The 23,414-nt window shown below is 37.4% G+C and overlaps 1 protein-coding gene across 1 annotated transcript in view; it reads left to right on the top strand.

Moving 5' to 3' along the window:
- Window positions 1–23,414, top strand: part of RGSL1 (regulator of G protein signaling like 1) — an 86,647-nt gene that overhangs the window by 45,998 nt on the left and 17,235 nt on the right. The window contains exons 11-15 of the mRNA XM_029933104.1: window positions 8,017–8,122; window positions 12,697–12,890; window positions 14,221–14,338; window positions 14,730–14,838; window positions 16,637–16,766. Coding sequence (XP_029788964.1) covers window positions 8,017–8,122; window positions 12,697–12,890; window positions 14,221–14,338; window positions 14,730–14,838; window positions 16,637–16,766 — 657 coding nt within the window. The remainder of the gene's footprint in view (window positions 1–8,016; window positions 8,123–12,696; window positions 12,891–14,220; window positions 14,339–14,729; window positions 14,839–16,636; window positions 16,767–23,414) is intronic.

Genomic DNA, 23,414 nt, shown 5'->3' with positions numbered 1-23,414 from the left:
CTAGGTTGTCCAGTTTGTTGGCATATAATTTTTCATAGTAATCTCTAATGATTGCTTGTATTTCTAAGGGATTGGTTGTAAAAGATCCATTTTCATTCATGATTTTGTCTATCTGGGTGCTCTCTCTTTTCTTTCTGAGGAGCTTGGCTAGAGGTTTATCGATTTTGTTTATTTTTTCAAAGAACCAACTCATTTCATTGATCTGCTCAACTGTTTTTTGGGATTCTATATTGTTTATTTCTGCCCTGATCTTTATTATTTCTTCTCTTTTGCTGGGTTTGGGGTGCTCTTGCTGCTCCCTTCTAGTTCCAGTAGGTGCTCTGTTAAATTTTGAATTTGCGCTCTTTCTAGTTTGTTGAGATTGGCCTGGATTGCAATATACTTTCCTCTTAGGACTCCTTTGCTGTATCCCAGAGATTTTGGATTGTTGTATTTTCATTTTCATTGGTTTCCATATATTTTTAAATTTCTTCTCTAATTGCCTGATTAGCTCAATCATTCTTTAGTAGGGTGGTTTTTGACCTCCACATTTTTGGAGGTTTTCCAGACTTTTTCCTGTGGTTAATTTCAAGTTTGATAATATTGTGATCTGAAAGTGTACATAGAATTTAAACCCTCTCCTTTCTCCCTTTTTAGTTCAATCCCTGGGGCTGTTTCCACCTCCCCTCCTCCACTTTTTCTCTAGCTACTTTCATTGGGGGTACTTTTCCCGTACTCTCCCCCCATCTCCGTCCTCTGTCCTCAAGCAAAAACAGCTCCCTGCACTCCGCATCTCCTATCTCCCCTAGTTCACCTCTCTGCACCATGTATCTGCTGAGTTCTTTGGTTCAGATTGTGCAGATTGATGTGTTAATCCTCAAATCAGTTTGCCAGGTTTACAGGGTGGTTTAGTGTTGATCTGGCTGTATTTCATGTAGGTGAGGCAGAAAAAAGACTTCCATACTGCACCACCGTCTTGGCTCCTCCTTGGAAGATTTTTCATCGCTGATTCAGTCTCTTGTGATAGTATATTCAAATTTTTTTTTATTTCTGAGTCTGAATCTGTTTGATTATTGTGGATTCTTGCAATTTTCCCATTCATCTAGGTTATCTAATTTATCAGCATACAATTGCTTATAATGTTTTCTTTTTTATTTCTATAAGGTTGGTAGTAGTGTCTTTACTTCCATTTCTTTTTTTCTTTATGTTTTTTAATTTTTTTGAGAGACAGAGACAGCAGGAGCAGGGGAGGGTTAGAGAGAAAGGAAGACACAGAATCCAAAGCAGGCTCCAGGCTCTGAGCTAGCTGTCAGCACAGAGCCCGACATGGGGCTCGAGCCTGCGAACCGTGAGATCAAGACCTGAGCCGAAGCCGGCAGCCAGACATTTAACCAACTAAGGCACCCAGGTGCCCCTCTACTTTCATTTCTGATTTTAGTAATTTCAGTCTTCTCTTATTTCTTGGTCAATCTAACTAAATATCAGCTTTGTTGATCTTTTCAAAGAAAAGACTTTTTTTTTTTTTTTTTTTTTTTTACTCTTCTTTCTTTTCTTTTTGAGAGAGAGAGGGAAAGAGAGAGAGAGAGAGAGAGAGAGAGAATGCAAGCAGGGTAGAATGGCAGAGGGAGAGTCTTAAGCAGGTTGCATGCTCAGAATGGAACCCAAAGTAGGGCTCAATCCCACAACCCTGGGATCATGCCCTGATCCAAAATCAAGAGTCAGATGCTTAGCCACCCAGATGCCCCAGTTTTGTTGATTTTCTATATTGGTTTTCTATTCCCTATTTTGTTTACTTCCACTCTAATCTTTATAATTCTGTTTTAATGCTATCTTTGGGTTTAGCTTGCTACTCTTTATCTAGCTCCTAGAGGTGTAAGTTTTAGTTACTGATTTGTTATCTTTTTCTTTAATATCTGAGTTTACAAGTATAGATTTCTCTTTGAGCAATGTTTTTGCTTCATCCCGTATATTTTGGCATGTGATATTTTCAATTTCATTTAACTCAAAATTATCATACTTTTCAGCTTCAGAATTGCTATTTGATTTTTTTTGTCATTTCTATCTCTTTATTGATACTCTATATGGTGAGACACCATTCTCTTCACTTCCTTTAGTTCTTTGTTCATGCTTTCCTTTATCTCTCGGAGCATATTTAAGACAGTAGATTTAAAATTTTGGTCTTATAAGTACAATGACCAGATTTATTATGGGCAGCTAATATAGATTTTTTCCTGTAAATGGGCCATATGTGGGTTGGGTTTTTTGTTTGTTTGTTTGTTTGTTTGTATGACTCAGGGTTTGTTTTCTTGTTGTTGTTTTTTTTTTTGGTTGAAGACTGGACATATTGAGCATCATAATGTGACAAAATCAGATTTTTCCCCTCTCCTTCAAGTTTGCTGTTGCTGCTTTTGTAGGTTGTAGGAGTGTGTGTGTGTGTGTGTGTGTGTGTGTGTGTGTGTGAGACTTTTCTCAACTATTCTTGTAAAGCTTGTGTTCTTTATTATGTGTGACCACTGAAATCTGTGTTCTGTTACCTTATGGCCAACTAGTGCTTTGATAGTCTCCTTAAATGTCAGAAAGGAAGGAAGGAAGGGAAAGAGAAAGAATGAGAATGAGAATGGGAACGAGAAAGAGAAAGAAAGAAAAGGAAAGGAAAGGAGAAGAAATCATAAGAAAAATTACTCTACTGGTCTTTGCAGATTGGCTCTGTGTTGTATTACTCTTTTGATGCTCAGCCAGGTCATATACAACTCTGCCTTAGCCTTAATTTCCCATTTGCCTGGACCCTGAAGTTCAGCCAGACATGATAGTTGTGGGTCTTCTCATAATTTCTGAGCATGCATCTAGTTCTGAGCATATGAATAGGTTTTTTAATTCCCCGGTATGTCTGGGAATTTTTAAAGCCCTTAATACCCCACGTATCTACTTTTGTAACCTCACCTTTCCCCAACTTTGTGTCCGTCTGGTGTCTCAAGCTAATATAGCCAGTACTTTTGCCTTTAAATGCTTCCAGCAAATGTCACATGGGATGCATCTCAGCCCCGAAACCACTCCAAAGAGAGCAAAACAAAGACTAGTCCTTGTACAAATACTTCAGGAAGCCAACAGACAACCTCAGTTCACAAGTGACAAGTACATTCTTTGAAAATTAGATGCATACTGCTACCTTTGGCAATAGCAACCTTCCTCAAGAATGTAAGCTGCTGGCATATGGCCACCACTGGTGTGGAATGGAGGAATGGTAGGTGGACAACTTAAAATCCGCAGTGTTTTCTTACCAGATGCAGCCACTTCTTTATTCTCTAAGCTTTCACTCATTGTTAAGTTTTTGACTAGATTCCAGAGTCCTATAAAGCCATGATTCTGACCATTTTGGGCACATCTTTAGTTGCTTTTATGGAAGATGGATCCTTGAAGCTCCCTATTTATCATTTTCTATGATGTCATTCCCTATTATATTTTTTAAGGTTTATTTATTTATTGAGAGCGAGAGAAAGAGAGAGAGAGAGCATGGAAGGGACAGAAAGAGAGGGAGAAAGAGAGAATCCCAAACAGGCTCCACACTGCCAGTGCAGAACCTGATGCAGGGATTGAACGCATGAGATCATGACCTCAGCCAAAATCAAGAGTCAGATGCTTAACTGACTGAGATACCCAGGTATTCCCCTATTATACTTTTTAACCCCAAAAGTTAGGTTATGTCTCCATTTATTTAAGTTTTATTTAATTTCTTTCAATAGTATTTTATAGTTTTACATGTAATTTTATTTTATAGCTTTATATTTGTTTCAAGGTGTTTGATGTTTTCTAATACACTTGCAAATAGTATAATTTTTAAAGTTTCATTTTTAAACTGTGTCTGGCATATAGAAATACAGTTGATCTTTACATGTTTGTCTTGTGCTCCACCACTTTCCTAAATTATTCATTCTAAAAATTTGTCTGCAAATTTGTTTGATTTTTATATATACACAATTGTGCCCTCTGCCAACAAGGAGTTTTATAATTGTTCTAAAATATTTATACTTTTGACTTATTTTCATTACCTCATTGTCTTTTAAAAATATGTTTATGTATTTTTGAGAGAGAGAGAGAATGAGCAGGGAAGGGGCAGAGAGGAGGGGAGACACAGAATCTGAAGCAGGCTCCAGGCTCTGAGCTGTCAACACAGAGCTCAAAGTGGGGCTTGAACTCACTAGCTATGAGATCATGACCTGAGTCGAACTAGGCTGCCTAACTGACTAAGCCACCCAGACACCCCCTCTTTGTTCTTACTAGGGCCTCCACTACCCTTTCAGATAGAAATAGCGGTGGCAAGCACTCTTGTCTTAATCTCAGAGAGGGGTTTAATTACAAACTTAATTTCATTAAAAATATATAGGACTTTACAGACTTTCTCTTTCTTCTTACATCACTTTAATATATTGTATTTTCTACAAACTTGATTTCATTTGAAATTTCAAATATGTTGTTAAGTTGCTTGTGATACCCTCTTGTTAAATTAATTATCTATAAAGCATGTAATGTTGGATGCAGTATTCTGTATTTGCAATTAGGTGTATTTGACTATATTCAGATATTCTCTATCTTTAATGATAGTTTTAGTTTACATTTGTATCTATTACCAAAAGAAAAATTTAAATCCTCCACTCTGTGGATTTTCTTTCTTTAATTCTTTCTTTCTTTCTTTCTTTCTTTCTTTCTTTCTTTCTTTCTTTCTTTCTTTCTGTTTTTAGGACTTGCAGTTTTTCCTTTATATTATTAGGGACTACAACTCTAGATACAAGCAAATTTGGAATTATAGCTTTCTGATAGAGCAATTTATTATATCTAATGCTTCTTACTTTATTGTTTACTCTTTCTAATATTATTATAGTCATCACTTTTCTTTCTGGCTAGTGTTTGCTTGTTATATCCTTTTCCACTCTTTTATTTTTTTAATATCTCCTTCTTTTATCATTAAAGTGAGACTCTTTAAAGCAGAATCTTTTTTTGTTAGTATTTTCATTTTCTTAAATCCAATTTGAGCATTGCCTTTTAATTAGAGTATTTAGGGGCACATAGGTGGCTTAGTCAGTTAGGTAAGCATCCAACTTCAGTTCAGGTCATGATCTCACGGTTCATGAGTTCAAGCCCTGTGTCAGGGCCTCTGCAGACAGCTCAGAGTCTGGAGCCTGTTTCAGATTCTCTGTCTCCCTCGCCCTCTGCCCCTCTCCCACTCACACTCTGTCCCCCTCTGTCTCAAGAATAAACAATTATTAAAAAATTTTTAATTAGAGTACTTAGTCTGATTACATTCACTGTAACTTCTCATGTATTAGGTTTTAAATGCTACCTTACTATTTTCCATTTGTCCCTTCTGTTTTATGTTCCCTTTCCCTCCTTTTAGCTTTTTTTTAAAATATTACAAGTTCCTTGGATTAATAATTCTATATATTCTTTGTGCTAATGTATTTTTTTTATTTTTTATTATTTAAATTTTTTTATGTTTTATTTATTTTTGAGAGAGAGGTCATGATGGGAGAAGGGCAGAGAGAGAGATAGAGAGAGAGAGAAGGAGACACAGAATCGTAGGGAGGCTCCAGGCTCTGAACTGTTAGCACAGAGCCTGATGCGGGGCTCCAACTCACGAGCTGTGAGATCATGACCTGAGCCGAAGACAGAGCCGAAGACAGAGCCACCAGGCGCCCCAAATGTGTTATTTTTACATGTTTTCTCTTTTCAGTGGATACTGTATAGATTTCAAAATGCATCATTGACATGTTAAAGATTAATTTAAATTACTGCTTTTACTGGATATATGTTACCTTAGTTCATTTTGAGGAGTCAGTCTGAAGTCTTTACTGAAATTATTTAGTAAGAGGAAGTATTTATTTTATTCATTCCACTCTTCCCCCATATTTTCTTTTTTCTTTCCTTTCATGCAATTTTACTATGATGTACTTAAGTATTTATGCTATTGTGATTTCAGGACTTCTTGAATTTCTGACTTGATGTCAGTTGTCAGTTTTAGAAATTTTTCAATTATCTCTTCAAATATTTGTCCTGCTCCATTTTATTTCTTCTCTTCTTCTGATAAACTTACTACATATATTTTTGACATTATAGCTACATGCTTGTCTTATGTGATTTTTTATTTATTTTCCATATTTTTCTCCATATGTTTCGGTCTGCATATTTTCTTTTGATTTAAAACCTAGTTCACTAATTCTCACTTTGTTGTGTAGAATTTGTCATTAAACCAATTTATTGATTTTTAATTTTAGTCATTAAATTTTTAATTTTTAGAATATTTTTCTTGTCTGATATTCAGTCTATGTTGGTATTTTCCTCCTTTTAATTCCTTGAACTATCTTAATAATAGTAACTTTAAAGTTCATATTTGTATTTCATATGCCTATTTCAACTATCAATTTTTTCCCCTTAGTTTTGGGCCACGACTTTTCAAATACCTTTTTATTTCTGCTTTATTTGTGAACATTGTTGGTAAGAAATTTGTAGAGATAATTTGAGGCACTCACTAATGTTATTTTCCTCCAGAGAGGATTTTGGTGTGTATCTGAAATACAAATAGCATTCAAATAACCTTAATCGATTTAGGGATTGAGTTGGTACAAAGCCAGTTTTTATTCCTAATGATAGATGAGCTATTTCTGGTTTTCTTTACTTCTTGGGATCCCAGTTAAAAGACTGGGGTACTTATCAGAGCCTTTTTTCCTTTGCTGTTTTGTGATTTTGCCTTCTTTTGCTTTGAGAGTCTGCCAAAAGCTTTGTTAAAATTTTCAGTAGCAACTGTCATTATTGATAAGTGTGTTGAAAATAAAAGCAATGCCAGGATTTTTGTCCACGTTCTAAAGGCCAGTGGTTTTTGTCTTCTGACCTATTATTAACACTAACACTCTAGTGTGTGAGCTTACATTTCTAGTTTCTAACATCTTCTTTGTTTCTTATTTCTATGTTTTTTTTTTCTTAATTTTTTATAAGCTTACAATGAGTTTTAAAATGTTATTTTTTTAATTCATCATTTGTAAGTGTTTGTATTAGAAGGTTTTTATTTTTAGTTTCTTTTGTGTGAATTTTTTTTTGTATCTAGTCTTCTACAGTTTTGATTTTATTTTCTCACCTATTCAACTGCATCTTTTTAGAACCAGTATATACCTCTATTGCTTTCAATCTTTTTTTTTTTGTATGCCATCACTGAAAGTATTACCAAACCACACAAAAATTCTCTGTGAGAGTATATTCTATTTAATAAACATTTTAAAGCATTGACTATGTAACTAGGACATGTTCTCACTTCTGGAGTGTGAGAGAAGTAATATACCATCCTTGCCCTTAGTGAATTGATAGTTTATATTTTCTTCTACAATACTCACCTCAGAGGGGTCTCCTAAAATACTGAGATCCTTGGAATCTGTTTTTCTTCAGTAGTAATGTCTTAATATATTTTTTGAAACAATGGTTTTTAGATGGCATTAGAGAATCAGATACCCACTCTAAACTGTGTATGGTGCGATATAATACCTTTTAAGAAGCTTACAGTGGGTGCACTGTTCTCCTGAAAGAGAATGATTTCAATTAAAGTAAAAAGATAGAGGGAATTCTTAACAAAGAGGTCAAGACCCTGTAAGGGTTTGCTGATCACACAGCAGGACTTCCAGAGTGAAAGGGCATAAGGTGGGATCACAGAGGTGTCAATGCAGATTGAATGTCATGTTGAGTATGATCTAGTCAAAATGGCTGACTGGGGGAATGATAGACTAAATTTGGTGTTGAAATAAGAAAAAAAAATAGACTTGGTCTCCGCAGTCTTCTGAGGAAGGTGAGTTCTTGGCCTAATGGCCAGCAGACTTAGATAACACGGCCTGGACTAAATTTCTTTTCAGCAGTCATGGCCTGAGATGTTGGCAGTTGTGGGGACTGCGATTTTTCCAGATGCACTCAATGTCTGATGAATATCCTTTTAATCTGTCCCTTCTTATTCTCTGAAATGTTCTTATAACACAGTATTCCCTAATGTTGTGACTTTTTCATTAGATGTTGCCGTGGAAATTATCAGAGAACCAAGAAAGGTTTCATCGGCACCTAGGAAAATGTCCCATTACAAAAAGACTGCTGTGAGGAAGCCGTCTTTACGACCCAGGTAAGACACAGGATCTGGTACACAGTAGTGTCCAGACACGAGCCCTCTTTAATCTCAACATGTCTAATGCTAAACTTATCCTTCTGTATATGGGTTTTTTAGAACTTTTCCCCATATATCATAAACATACACACAATGTCTATTTATTTTGAGAGAAGAGAACAGGGGAGGGGTAGAGAGAGAGAAAGAGAGAAAGAGTCTCAAGCAGGCCCCATGCTGTGAGCACTGAATCTGATATGGGGCTTTATCTCATGATACAGGGATCATGACCTGAGCGGAAACCAAAAGTTGGACACCTAGGCACCCCCACACTTTGTATTTTAAACCAATTATTTATTTTCAAAAATTGACACCATGCAGTATATATTATAAAATCACATTTTTTAACTCAAAAAACTATCATGGATAATATTTTATGTCAGTATGTATAGTTCTACCTTTTCTCATAGTATAGATGTAGCATGTTTTTAATGAACATATTTATGAACTGTTTAATGGACAATATATTATTTTTAATTTTTCACTGCTGTAAATATTGCCATAATAAACATCTCTGTACACATATGCTTGCTTATTTGTTTTTCTGTATTGTGTACTATTGTAGTAACCTAACTGGTTCCTTATCTCATGTCTCTCTTTCTTATAATCAATCCTAGATTAAACCTTATTAAGGTCTCACTTCTAGGAAAAAACTCTGCGGCCTTTTTTTCCAAAAGTGTCCACTTCTTTCTACTTACCTTACCACAAGTGCCGCCTCTACATAAAAAGTTCTTCAGATGTATGTCGCTATGACTTCCCTCTTCTCTGAATACTAAATCCCTAAAATACACCACAAAGCACTTATCATGTACTAGCTTTTACTGCTCTTTATTTTTTAGGTACGTTTTCTATTTTCTCAACTTGACTATGATTTTCTTGTAGGCCATGCCATTCATTCAATTATTTATTTTTTATTCAATAATGACCTAGTAATGACTAGGTATATGAAAAGTCCTTAAAGAAAATAAAGATGCAGTAACACATACAGACTTGGTAGTCAAAGTCACTAGGAGAATATTTTGCATAGAGAAAGCTCTCCGAAGTATGCTTTCAGTTACTGATAACATTCATTGAGGCTGATAAGTCCTCTCTCTCTTCTAAATACTCTGGATAGATCTTCCTGCCCTTGAAGGAACTGAAATTGTTCTCTGACCATTAATCATTTATTTCTTTTGCTGTTCAAATTTGCACCACTTTCCACTGTGTCTACAGAAATACCTATTCTCCAATTTGGTTAAGTATCACAGAACTGTTATAGTCCAGTCTTATGTCTTCAGTTAAGACCAAAGCAGAATGCCCCATGGATACTGCAGTTGAATTTCTCTCTAACCTTGTCCCTATCCCTCATTCAATGTAATAAACAGTTATTGAACATATACTGTGTCACAGACACTAATGTTACAAAAATGAAATATATTCCTTGCCCTTACAAGGCTCATCTTAAAACATTATGATAAAATATTGGATAATTGCTATAAGGGTATAGGAAATAGAAGGAATTTTGAGTTAGGATTAGGAAAAGTTAGACTATCAGAAGAGACCCTAAACTACATGTACAATTTCATGTCATGTGCAAAGAAATGAGAGTATTTTGAGGGTAGGGCTAAACCTTCCAAACTAATGACACAAACATATAAACTAAAAATGCAAAAGAACTTAAAAACATGAAAATAGTCCAGTGGTGTTAAAGCATACAATGCATGGGGTGAAGAGACATAAAGCATAATATTAGAAAGCCAGATTGAGACCAAATAACAGAAATAAAATCTTGAAAGAATTATTAAGGAATTTGTATTGATTGGCTGGAAATGAGAATTTCTTGAGGTTTGTTGGAAAAGAGTACCAGAAATACCTATTATATGGATTTAGAAAACATTACCTGGGCACAGGTAGTAATGATATATGAGGAGTCAGAGCATCAGAGACTGAAGACAGAAATAATAGTTAGAAGGTTATTGCAGTTGTTCATACAAATGATATTAAAAACTTGAATTAGGGGTGTCTGATGGTTCAGTTGGTTAAGATCCGACTTTGGCTCAGGTTGTGATCTCACAGTTTGTTGGTTTAAACCCCATGCCTGGCTCTGCACTGGCAGCTGAGAGCCTGCTTTGGGTCCTCCCTCTGTCTCTGCCCCTCCCACTCTTGCACTCTCTCTCTCTCCTTCTATCAAAAATAAACATACATTTAAAAAAAACATTGAATTAAACAATGGGAGTGAAAATGGAAGGGAAGATAAAGATTTTAAAACCACTGAAGAGGAAGAGTCAAACTTCTGGAATGGTAGAGGAAGAACATCACAAATTGTCTCCCCCTAAAAGCAATGATAAAAGGACACCTAAGTGCTCAGTTGGTTAAGCTTCTGACTCTTGATTTTGGGTCAGGCCATGATCTCCCACTTGTGAGATCCAGCCCTACACTGAATCTTAAGAGTCTCTTTCCCTACCCCTCTCTCTTGCGCTCTCTCTCTCTCTCTCTCTCTCTCTCTCTCTCTCACTCACTTAGAAAAAAAAAGTAATGTTGATACTGGACAAACCTGTCATAAAATTTCAGAACTATGTAAATTATGATTTTATGTAAAATGTCAACTTTAAAGAACAATAACAAATTATGAGAATACCCCTCCCCCCACCAAAATAAAAAGCACTCAGGAAAGTATGACTCATACACAGAAGGAAAAAGCAAGCAATAGAAGCTATCTCTGAAGTTATTTAGATGTTGGACTTATCAAAGACTTGTCAGCATTATGTTTAATGAAGTAAAGTAAAGGAGATTTATCCTACAAATCCTATCCTAAAATGCACAATTGCTTTAACATCGTAAAATCAACTAATAGAATATGCCATATTAATAAAGTGGGGAGATACTCCACATGATTATCTCAATTGATGCATGAAAAGCGTTTTAAAAAATTCATCACCCATAAAAAATCCATCTAAAAGCTTAAGATAGAAGCATACTCTCTCTTATAAATAAAGATCATCTAGGGGCGCCTTGGTGGCTCAGTCGGTTAAGCCTCCGGCTTCAGCTCAGGTCAGATCTCACGTTCGTGGGTCCGAGCCCCGCGTCAGGCTCTGTGCTGACACTTAGCTCAGAGCCTGGAGCCTGCTTCCGGCTCTGTGTGTCCTTCTCTCTCTGCCTCTCTCCCTCTCATGCTTTGTCTCTCTCTCTCTGTATCAAAAATAAAATAAAATATTAAAAAAAAGTTTTAATAAATAAAGATCATCTACAAAAAAAAACCTGAGAGCTAACATCATACTTAATGAAATAGGTAATAAAGGAAGAAGAGTAAGTTGAACAACATGTGGGTATGTGTATATTATTATTAAATATTAACTATGACGAAGATAAGGTTCAAAGAGCAGTTGAAACTTTGAAGTGGAAGTCATGGGAACTAGAGATATGGTATCAGTGAAAATTGAAATGAAATGAAGCCACTTCCTCATATTAATGAAAACGGAAACCCTGAGGATGCAGACATTCCTCAGGGGGTGGGGGGGAGTCATAAGGCAAAAGTAAAAAAATTTGAAGATTGAACATTAGGGGCACCTATATTTAAGGAAATGTGGAAGAATAAGTCAGCAAAAGACATTTAGAAATTTTGATCAATAACAACTGATCACTCATGCTCTGCCTCACTGAAATGACTGCCAGTTAGGAGGTGCTTTAAATGCATGATGTAAAAAGAGGATTTCCTTGAAAAAAATTATCTCCTTTAAAATACCTCTCCTTCTGCATTAGAGTTATCAAATGATTGAACCAAGCTTAGGGTGAATATGTAAATTTCTATTTTACTTTTTAATGGAAGTAGAAGTCTACATTTATATTTTACTTTATTTTACTCTTTTTTAATATAATTTATTGTCAAACTGGCTAACATACAGTGCATACAGTGTACTCTTTGTTTTGGGGATAGATTCCTATGATTCATCACTTATATACAATACCCAGTACTCATCCCAACAAGTGCCCTCCTCAATGCCCATCACTCATTTTCCCCTCTCCCCCACCTCCCATCAACTCTCAACTTGTTCTCTGTATTTAAGAGTCTCTTACAGTATGATTCCCTCCTTCTCTATTTGTAACTATTTTTCCCCTTCCCTTCCCCATGGTCTTTTGTTAAGTTTCTCAAGTTCCACACTTGAGTCAAAACATATCTGTCTTTCTCTGACTGACTTATTTCACTTAACATAATACCCTCCAATTCCATCCATGTTGCTGCAAATGGCAAGATTTCATTCTTTCTCGTTGCTAAGTAGTATTTTATTATATATAGAAACTACATCTTCTTTATTCATTCATCAGTCAATCAACATTTAGGCTCTTTCTATAATTTGGCTATTGTTGAAAGCACTGCTATAAACACTGGCATACATGTGCAAATAAAATTTTAAATTTATCTCTAGGGAAATAGTAACCAGTTTTTTCACCCTGTTTTTTATACACAGCTAAAGGCCCCACAGTCTGGGAGATGCCCTTCCGCATCCCATACTTAGAACAGAATCCAGGGTCACCAGTGATGCTTTCTTGTTTTCCAGAAACTTGACAGAAGTCCTCCTAAATACAGGCCACTTGGAATACTTAAAGGAGTTCCTCAAAGAACAACAGGCTGATAGCCCCTTGAAATTCCTGATAGCCATGCATAAGCTCAGTATTGAGACAAATGAAAAAATTTACAAGTCTCTGTTTGAAAATATAATCAAGACTTTCTTCCATGGCAAAGTCCCTGCTGGTAGGCATTCTCTTTTTTTCTTTCTTTCTTTCTTTTTTTTTTTTTTTTTTGATATTGTTTCCTTTTCCCTTTAGTATTTTAGGAGAAGATTTTGATGGAAAACCTGCCTCATGTGAGTCCCCCGAAAGAGCAGAATAGAGCAGAAGCCACACAAGCAGTAATGAGACAAAGATCTAAAGGGACAGTAAAAGCAGAGAGCAACAATAATCAATTCAAAGTATACTACTAGTATGAGAAGCCAGTGTAAGACACTTGTATTTATATGTGAAATATATCCTCTTATTTAACTGTATTCAACACTGAAAACAGGATCTTATTTAATCTCTATAAGGTAGGAATGAATAGCTCCATTTTACTAATAAGGAATATGAAACACAGAGAACTTGAACTCAAACTCAAGTTATCTGACCCTTAAATCAACTTGACAGAAATTAGATATAAAAGCAAGAGTTAGCTACATGTAAAATTGGAGTTCCCACCAATTATGGGTTGTAGACAGAGTTTTACTGGGAAGGAGAAAACTGTCTCCCTGAAAATCATTGTTTCATAAGTTTTGTTTTCTTGCCTATGGAGGGAGGGCAATATGACCCATGTAAATTCATGTTGGCCAGAAACAAAAGTTGCAGGTAAAGTATTGACCTATAATTCTGGAGGAAAAATAGAGAGGTGAGCATAATTCCATCCTCAAAGTAAACAAATCCATAGCAAACTGATGAAGGTAAAGCCTTTTATTTTAGCACAAATGAACAGGTGTGTGTGTGTGTGTGTGTGTGTGTGGTTGCTTGTGGTAACCTAGATCACGTTGTAAATTTTATGAAAGTAAAAAGAGTGGTAAAACTGGCAAATCTTTACTTGTAAGAAATATTTATTTATTGAGCCTCAGGAAGAAGACAAAGAAAAATATGTAGATCTTGTCCTCGATAAATTTTCAAGTCTTTTTCATTAACAAAATAGTCTCTAAACACCTGGAGAATTATACTGCCCTCATGAAGCTTATTTAATCTTGGATTCCCCATTTACCCCAGCAGTTTAACATTAATCCTTTACTGTTCTGCTCTCTTCCTAAATAAAAAACTTTAAACTAGCTGCAGAGATGAGTCCTTTAAATATTTCTCTCCCCTTAAGCACTCATCTTAGGAATTTGAATGGAAGTAAATCAGGGCTGTATTTGCTCTGCAACCATGCTTTTGGGATTTTCAAACAAATTGTGGAGAGTTCAGAGTCTAACCAGATTGAGAATAAGGGACAGACTCTTAAGATAAAAAACCACACTGGCTACCTCAGAAATGGTAGACAGGAAGATGAAGACTTTTTCTCTCTTGCATTTTAGAGGAAATACTGCAGTGTGATGCTCCTGTTATCCAAGAAATCTCTCGCATGGGTCATATCAGCACAGCTACATTATTAATGGTGCAGAGCTATGTCATGAAATCTCTGGAAGAAAAGTGGTGAGTATTGATCAGTGAAGGCCATGATTCTTTCTGGACCTGCTCATTGGCTTCTGAAAGCTGTAGTACTCAAAGAATCTCAAATGCCAAAGTTCACTGCCAGAGTTTCCCTACAAGAGAAAAGTCAGATTTATCTCGAATCCTCTACTTACCTACCTGTGCACATGCATGTGCACACACTCATGCACACACTCCCACACTGCAGGTCATTTACTTGTACAAAGAACAGTACAGTATTGATTAGGAAGGATAGGCTGACATTAGCAAAGGATTGAAATTGTAAGAAGAATATTTCCATTTTCTAGACTTCTTTCAAAAGCTGAGATAGGTTTGCCTTCACTGTTACCTTTTATGTACCAGGTGTGTGATGTGCTTGGTCTCCTTTTGACAGGTTTAAAGATTACCAAGAGCTGTTCCCACCTTACCCTCAGGAAAGCCATATTGAAGTGCAAACTTATAAGAAGCCCTCAAAGACAACAACTTACCTACATGAATCTAAGGTCAGTGAGAAAGACAGTGAAGACAAGACACGGGGGACAAGAAAAGCACTGCTTAGGCATTGTCAGCCATGCAAAACAGTTTCATTGTTAGCTTATTTATTCACCAAATCAACTACTCTTTTGGAGAGGTTTCTTAATTCACATTTTACAAAAATATTCTGAGGCCCAGAGAAATTATTACAGTGGGAATTTAAGAAAATCCCTATCTTCACTCTGTGATTAGAACCAACTGAGTGATAGACATAGGGGTCAGATACATGGAGATCAAAATGTCAGTGTTTTTTAAAAACTTTTTAAAGTTAATTTATTTATTTTGAGAGACAGAGAGAGAGAGAAGGAAGAAGAGGAGGAGGAGGAAGGGGCAGAGAGAGAGAGAAGGAGAGAAAGAATCCCAAGCAGGCTCCACACTGGGGCTCAAACTCATGAACTGTGAGATCATGACCTGAGCAGAAACCAAGAGTCAGAGGCTTAACTAACTGAGCCACCCAGGCATCCCCAAAATGTAACTGTTTTAACAGCTGAAAGCTAGTTTGAAGGACATGGATTGGCCTTGATGCCAAATGGGTTTAATAATCCTTTGCATGTCAATTAAACTTAGTTACAGCTCCAGCCACTGGCAAAATGGAACAGCTTAGGCCTGCTTTTACCTGAGTGAACCCCTTATGAATGACAAAGGGCAGGCCTAAATACAAGCATCCTGCAAATAAGCAACTCCCAGAGAGAGAATGCAGAAGGCCAACAGCAGTACACGTCCATTTTCTCCTTCCAAATATATCATTTATTTAACCCATTCTTTCTCCATGGGAGGAGAGGAAAAGGGAGCAAAGAGGAGACAGGAATATTTTTCCAGCTCACACAAAAGCACTTTAGTTGACAGTATATAATTTTCCAAAATATAGTTCTGTAAGGAAATGGCAATAATACAGTTTTTACAAAGAAGTTTCTCAGTAAATCCCAGTGTACTTCAGACCCCCTCCACTAAGAAACATGCTCCCCCAGATAGGAATGTTACTCAGGAAAGTCTCTTCATATGAACTGGGAAAAAATTCACGCTTCCTTTAAATAACCACTTGCTCGATGTGTTGTAGAGTTTATTAATATCAGAAAAATTTGAGTCCAGTTCCATCTGACTCCCAAAATCATGCTAAGATATTTCTGAAAATAACATCTATGCCCATTGATCCTGTACTCCAGATATGATAACTTCTGCTCCTTCCTTTCTCCTCTTTATTTCTTCCATGCATGAGTCAACTCTATGTCAGGATACCATGAATGACCATGGTCACTGGGCATTATGAAACAGATGAGGAATTGATAAAATACATTTGGGGGGGGTGCACGTGTAATTATATTTTTCCTCCTTTTAATGATTAGAGATGGTTTTACTCATTTTCTTAATTCTTTAGCACTTCAAATCTGCCCAAGCCATTATTCTCTTCTGGTGAGTTTTACTTACCTCTGACTCCTGTTTTCTTCCTGTGCTTGGCTCTCACACTCTCTCTCCTAATCATGGCGTCTTAAATCTTACCATTGAAAAATGGCACTAGATGGAGCATTGCCAGTGGCCCCATTCCTAGGTAAAGACAGAATCTTCTACCCACTATCCACTTAATTTAGGGAAGGCTTACAATTCTCTGACCTGAGTTTCCCCATCTTTAAATAAGAGCTAAAGATTATTTCTCATAAAGGAGGTATTGTGAGGATTAAATGTAATGAATGTCAAGTTTCTGGCATAGTAGGCTTTCACTGAACAGAAGCTATACTGATGAAGATGGCATACCCTTCTCTCTTTTCCCAGAAGAGAGGCTGGCTGAAAATGATTAGCCTTATTAAGAGCTTTTGCAAGTACCGCAGATTTATGTCTAATCCCAGTAATCGTCAAGAATTTGAAGAATATCTTCACCTGGAAGTACAAAATACCAGGGAAAGTAAGTCACTTCTCTATTTACTGTCTTTCCTGTTGACATTCCAGACACAGGAGTTACCCCAGATAAGAAGCTGCAGGGTTGGCGTTTTGTGTTATGCCTGCAAACTCCAGGTCCTGGGTACAAAGCTAGGCTCACCCCTGCTTAGAAAGGATGTGAGTCCAGTGACTTCTGCTCACAGAGCCATCAATGGTGGAGAATGACTAGTCTTGCTAAAGCATAGCAAGATCTTATATTTTACAAAACTATTTGTCCGTAGTATAGATTTATTCCACTACCACATTTATTATTTCATTCATTTATTTAACTTTTTGAGAAACCACAATGTAGCAGGAACTTTGCCAGGTGCTGGGGATACAGTATTAAACATGCAGCATATGTTCTCATGGCATTTATAGTCTTTTTTAAAAATATAATTTATTGTCAAATTGGTTTCCATAAAACACCCAGTGTTCATCCCAACAAGTGCCCCCCTCAATGCCCATCACCCATTTTCTCCCTCCCCCAAACCCTATCAACCCTCAGTTTGTTCTAAGCATTTAAGAGTATCTTATGGTTTGCCTCCATCCCTCTCTGTAACTTTTTCTCCCCTTCCCCTCTTTCATGGTCTTCTGTTAAGTTTCTCAAGATCCACATATGAGTGAAAATATATGGTATCTGTCTTTCTCTGACTGATTTATTTCACTTAGCATAATACCCTCCAGTTCCATCCACATTGCTGCAAATGCCAGATTTCATTCTTTCTCATTGCCAAGTAGTATTCCATTGTATGTATAAACCACATCTTTATCCATTCATCAGTTGATGGACATTTAGCCTCTTTCCATGATTTGGATATTGTTTAAAGTGCTGCTATAAACATTGGGGTACATGTGCCCCTATGCATCAGCACTCCTGTATCCCTTGGGTAAATTTCTAGCAGTGCTATTGCTGGGTCAGAGGATAGTTCTATTTTTAATTCTTTGAGAACTTCCACACTGTTTTCCAGAGTGGTTGCACCACTCTACATTCCCACCAATAGTGCAGGAGGGTGCCCGTTTCTCCACAGCCTCACCAGCTTCTATAGTCTCCTGATTTGTTCATTTTAGCCACCCTGATGGGCATGACGTAGTGTCTCATTGTGGTTTTGATTTGTATTGCCCTGATGATGAGTGACATTGAGCATTGTTTCATGTGTCTGTTGGCTGAATGAATGTCTTCTTTGGAGAAGTGTCTATTCATGTCTTTTGCCCATTTCTTCACTGGGTTATTTGTTATTTGGGTTTGGAATTTGGTGAGTTTTTTATAGATTTTGGATACCAGCCCTTTATCCAATATGTCATTTGCAACTATCTTTTCCCATTCTGTTGGTTGCCTTTTACTTTTGTTGATTGTTTCCTTTGCAGTGCAGACGCTTTTTATCTTGATAAGGTCCCAATAATTCATTTTTACTCTTGATTTCCTTGCCTTTGGGGATGTGTTGAGTAGGAAATTGCTGTGGTTGAGGTCAAAGAGGTTGTTTCGTGCTTTCTCCTCGAGGGTTTTGATAGTTGCCTGTCTCACATTCAGGTCCTTCAGCCATTTTGAGTTTATTTTTGTGTATGGTATAAGAAAGTGGTCTAGTTTCATTCTTCTGCATGCTGCTGTCCAGTTCTCCCAGCACCTCCTATTAAAGAGGCAGTCTTTTTTCCATTGGATACTCTTTCCTTCTTTGTCAAAGATTAATTGGCCATACATTTGTGGGCCCAGCTCTGGGTTCTCTATTTTATTCCATTGGTCTATGTGTCTGTTTTTGTGCCAATACCATACTGTCTTGATGATGACAGCTTTGTAGTAGAGGCTAAAGTCTGGGACTGTGATGCCTCCCATTTTGGTTTTCTTCTTCAATATAACTTTGGCTATTTGGGGTCTTTTGTGGTTCCATACGAATTTGAGGATAGCTTGTTCTAGCTTTGAGAAGAACGCTGGTGCAATTGTGATGGGGATTGCATTGAATGTGTAGATTGCTTTGGGTAGTATTGACATTTTAACAATATTTATTCTTACAACCAGGAGCATGGAATGTTTTTCCATTTCTTTGTGTCTTCTTCAATTTCCTTCATAAGATTTCTATAGTTTTCAACTTACAGATCTTTCACATCTTTGGTTAGGTTTATTCCTAGATATTTTATGGTTTCTGGTGCAATTGTAAATGGGATCAATTCCTTGATTTCTCTTTCTGTTGCTTCATTATTGGTGTATAAAAATGCAACCGATTTCTGTACATTGATTTTGTACCCTGCTACTTTGATGAATTCATGGATCCATTATGAAGATTTTTGGTGGAGTGTGTTGGGTTTTCCATGTAGAGTATCATGTTGTCCCTGAATAGTGAAAGTTTGACTTCATCTTTGCCAATTTTGATGCTTTTTATTTCATTTTGTTGTCTGATTGCTGATACTAGAACTTCCAACACTATGTTAAAGAACAGTGGTGAGAGGATACATTCTTGTTGTGTTCCTGATCTCAGGTGGAAAGCGCTCAGTTTTTCCCCATTGAGGATGATATTAGCTGTGGGCTTCTCATAAATTGTTCTTATGATGTTTAAGTATGTTCCTTCTATCCCAACTTTCTTGAGGGTTTTTATTAAGAAAAAAAATGCTTTCTTTCATTGCTTGACAGGATCAGATGGTTCTTGTCGTTTCTTTTATTAATGTGATGTATCACAATGATTGATTTGCAAATATTGAACTAGCCTTGTAGCCCAGGAATGAAACCCACTTGATCATGGTGAATAATTCTTTTTATATGCAATTTATTTACTGATTGTTTGTCTAGATGATCTGTCCATTGCTGTAAGTAGAGTATTAAAGTCCCTGGCAGTTACCAATTCTTATCAATAAGATTGCTTATGTTTGTGATTGTTTTATGTATTTGGATGCTTCCAAATTTGGTCCCTAGACATTTATAATTGTTAGCTCTTCCTGATGGATGGACCCTGTAATTATCATATAATGCCTTTCTTCATCTCTTGTTATAGCCTTTAATTTAAAGTCTAGTTTGTGTTATAAAAGCATGACTACTCCAGCTTTCTTTTGACTTCCATTAGCATTATAGATAGTTCTCCATTCCCTTCCTTTCAATCTGAAGGTGTTTTCAGGTCTAAAATGAGTCTCTTGTAGACAGCAAATAAGTGCGTCTTGGTTTTTGTTTTTCCATTATGATTCCTTATGTCTTTTGATTGGATCATTTAGTCCACTTGCATTTAGTGTTATTATTGAAAGATATGAGTTTAGTCATTGTGTTATCTGTAGGTTTCATGCTTGTAGTGATGTCTCTGGTATTTTGTTGTCCTTGTAATATATCCCTCAGAGAGTCCCCCTTAGGATCTCTTGTAGAGCTGGTTTATTGGTGATGAATTCTTTCAGTTTTTGTTGGTTTGTGAAAACCTTTATCTCTTTTTCTATCCTGAATGACAGGCTTGCTGGGTAAAGGATTCTTGGCTGCATATTTTTCCTGTTCATCACATTGAAGATTTCCTGCTACTCCTTTCTGGCCTGCCAAGTTTCAGTATATAAGTCTACTACTATCCTTGTGTGTCCACCTTTTAAGGCCTGTTAAGGCCTGTTTATCTTTAGCTGCTTTCAGAATTCTCTATCCTTTTATTTTTCCAGTTTCACTATGATATGTTGTGCAGAAGATTGATTCAAGTTATATCTGAGTGGAGTTCTCTGTGCCTCTTGGGTTTCAAGGTCTGTTTCCTTTCCCAGATTGGGGAAGTTCTCAGCTTTGATTTGTTCAAGTACACCTTCAGCCCCTGTCTCTCTCTCTTCATCTTTTTCTTCTGGAATTTCTATGATATGAATATTGTTCTGTTTGATTGAATTACTTAGTTCTCTAATTCTTCCCTCATGATCCTGGATATTTTCTTATCTCTCTTTTGCTCAGCTTCCTCTTTTTCCATAATTTTATCTTATAATTCACCTATTCTTCCCTCTGCCTCTTCAATCCATGATGTGGCTGCCTCCATTTTGTTTTGCACCTCATTTGTAGCATTTTTGAATTCATCATGACTATTTTTAGTTCCTTGATCTCTGTAGCAATTAATTGTCTGCTGTCTTCTATGCTTTTTTCAAGCCCAGAAATTGATTTTATGACTATTATTCTAAATTCTTGTTCAGTTATGTTGCTTATATCTGGTTTTTTTTGTGTGGTTTATTGTCAAATTGGCTTCCATACAACACCCAGTGCTCTTCCCCACAAGTGCCCTCCTGCATCACCACCACCTCTTTTCCCCCTCCCCTTTCCCCTTCAACCCTCAGTTCATTTTCAGTATTCAATAGTCTCTCAAGTTTTGCATCCCTTTCTCTCCCCAACTCTCTTTCCCCCTTCCCCTCCCTATAGTCCTCTGTTAGGTTTCTCCTGTTAGACCTATGAGTGCAAACATATGGTATCTGTCCTTCTCTGCCTGACTTATTTCGCTTAGCATGATATCCTCGAGGTCCATCCACTTTCCTACAAATGGCCATATTTCATTCTTTCTCATTGCCATGTAGTATTCCCTTGTGTATATATACCACATCTTCTTGATCCACTTATTGGATGATGGACATTTAGGCTCTTTCCATGTACGGCCAATTAATTTTTGACAAAGCAGGAAAGAGTATCCAATGGAAAAAAGACTGCCTCTTTAGCAGGTGGCTCATATCTGTTTTGATCCATTCTTTAGCTGTCACTTCTTCCTGGAATTTCTTTTGAGGAGAGTTCTTGCATTTCATCATTTTGGCTATTTTTCTGCCCTTTATGAGTTTTAAAAGCTTGTTATGTGCTCTGCACCTGTGAGCACTGCTATATTAAAGAGGGGTCATACATTGTCCAGGGCATGGCCCTTCAGGAGCTGTTTTCTGGAGAGTGTTTCTTGCTCTCTGTTGTTGTGACTTTGGTTATTTTATTTCCCTACTTGTAGTGATGTTTTGGACCCTCCACCAAGTGTGCTTTGATTTGTTACTTGAAGTATCCCTAGAAAGGAAAACAAATGGACAAACAAACAGGAAACAACAATATGCAAAAATATGCACAAAACCCAAAAAACAATCCAAAAGCAAACAACCAGAAACACTAGCTACAAGTAATGAACATGGTGGAGGCAGTGCTGATGGAAGAGCACATATAAAGAGAGAAATGACAGGGGCAGGGAAAAAGAAAAATAAACATTGACCTAACAGAGAGACTAAATGACTTAATCCAGAGAGAGAGAAAGGAAAATAAAGAAGGAGGTGAGAAAAAAGGAACTAAGATAAAGTTACCCAGACAGAGAAACCATACAGCTTGATTATTCCAGAGAGTGGAATAATCCACCTCCAGAGGAAAGAAGGAGGTGTAGAACATGAATCGAGAGAATTGTTTAAATATGTCTATTTAAACAAACCAACAACCAGAGTAACTGGCCTAGAGGAGGCAAGGGATAAGAAGGAGAAAAGGAAGGGAGAATATATCTACATAACAAGAATTGTCCTAGAATCAATCCAGGCAATGCAGCAGCACTGTTCTGGAGGAGCGGACCATCTTGTTCCACAGGTTCTATCCCACTCCAGTAGATACGCAGTTCCCTGGTATAGAGGTGCCTGGTTGGGTGGAGGCAGGTCCGCCTCCACTGTGGGTCCTGTGGACTGATCACTGAGGCCCCACCTTGGTGGTGATGGGGAGAAAAGTGGTAACCCTCCCAGTTTTTTCTCCACAACCCAGGGTCCCAAATCACTCCTTTGGAGCTGTCCCCACTGTACGCCGGTGCAGATGAGGCATTCTGTCTCACTCTGCCAAATTCAGTGTCCCAATGCTTGGCTGGGATTTAAACTCCTGCTCCACGTGCCCTGGTCTTGAGGAAGCACCTCTTGATGCCACCGGATATGTGGTCCCAGCTGTTTTTGTCCTGTGCTGTGGTACTTTGGCAGGGGTGGAGTGGGATGTTTCAGTTTCTCCTGCTGCAGACTGTGTTGCTAACCTATCACTGAACCTGGAGGTGGCTCCCCTTCTCCGCAGATGCTTGAACTGAGTAGCCGACCCCAGTCTGAAGAAAGCCCTGCAGTTAGAGATGGGATCCCTCTCCATCCCAGTCCAAGTTTTTTTCTCTTATCCAGATACAGTCTGATGCTTCCTCAGCCGCTCTTTCTCTTTCCTTTGTCCCTCTGCAGAAGAGGATCCCTGCCGTCCATGTCTGTGGCAGACCATTTTTCTCCCCCAGTTTGCAATCACCCACGTATGGCCTGTCAGGTTGTCCTGGTTTCTCCCCTGGTAGACTCAGTCTCCATTCCTCCCAGACTCTTGGAGTTCAAAGTCCTTTGGCTTCAGCCCTTCTTTGTTTGTTTTGGCATTTAGAGTCTTGAATGCAAGACAGAAAATAAAAGCCACATATGTTGGAGCAAGATTTCCTGGGTTTGAATCTGTCATTTTATTATTTTCTGTAAAAAAATATTAATGTTTATTTTTTTGAGAGAGAGAGAGAGAAAGAGAGAGACAGAGAGAGACAGAGAGAGAGAGAGAGAGAGAGAGAGCAAGCAGGGGAGGGGCAGAGAGAGGAGACACAAAATCAGAAGCAGGCTCCAGGCTTTGAGCTGTCAGCACAAAGCCTGATGTAGGGTTCAAACTCATAGACTGCAAGATCATGATCTGAGCTGAAGTCAGCCACTTAAATGA

This window comes from Suricata suricatta, chromosome 3, assembly GCF_006229205.1.
Source record: "Suricata suricatta isolate VVHF042 chromosome 3, meerkat_22Aug2017_6uvM2_HiC, whole genome shotgun sequence".
In the NCBI taxonomy this organism is placed as follows: domain Eukaryota; kingdom Metazoa; phylum Chordata; class Mammalia; order Carnivora; family Herpestidae; genus Suricata; species Suricata suricatta.
This window is presented reverse-complemented; position numbering and strand designations above follow the sequence as displayed.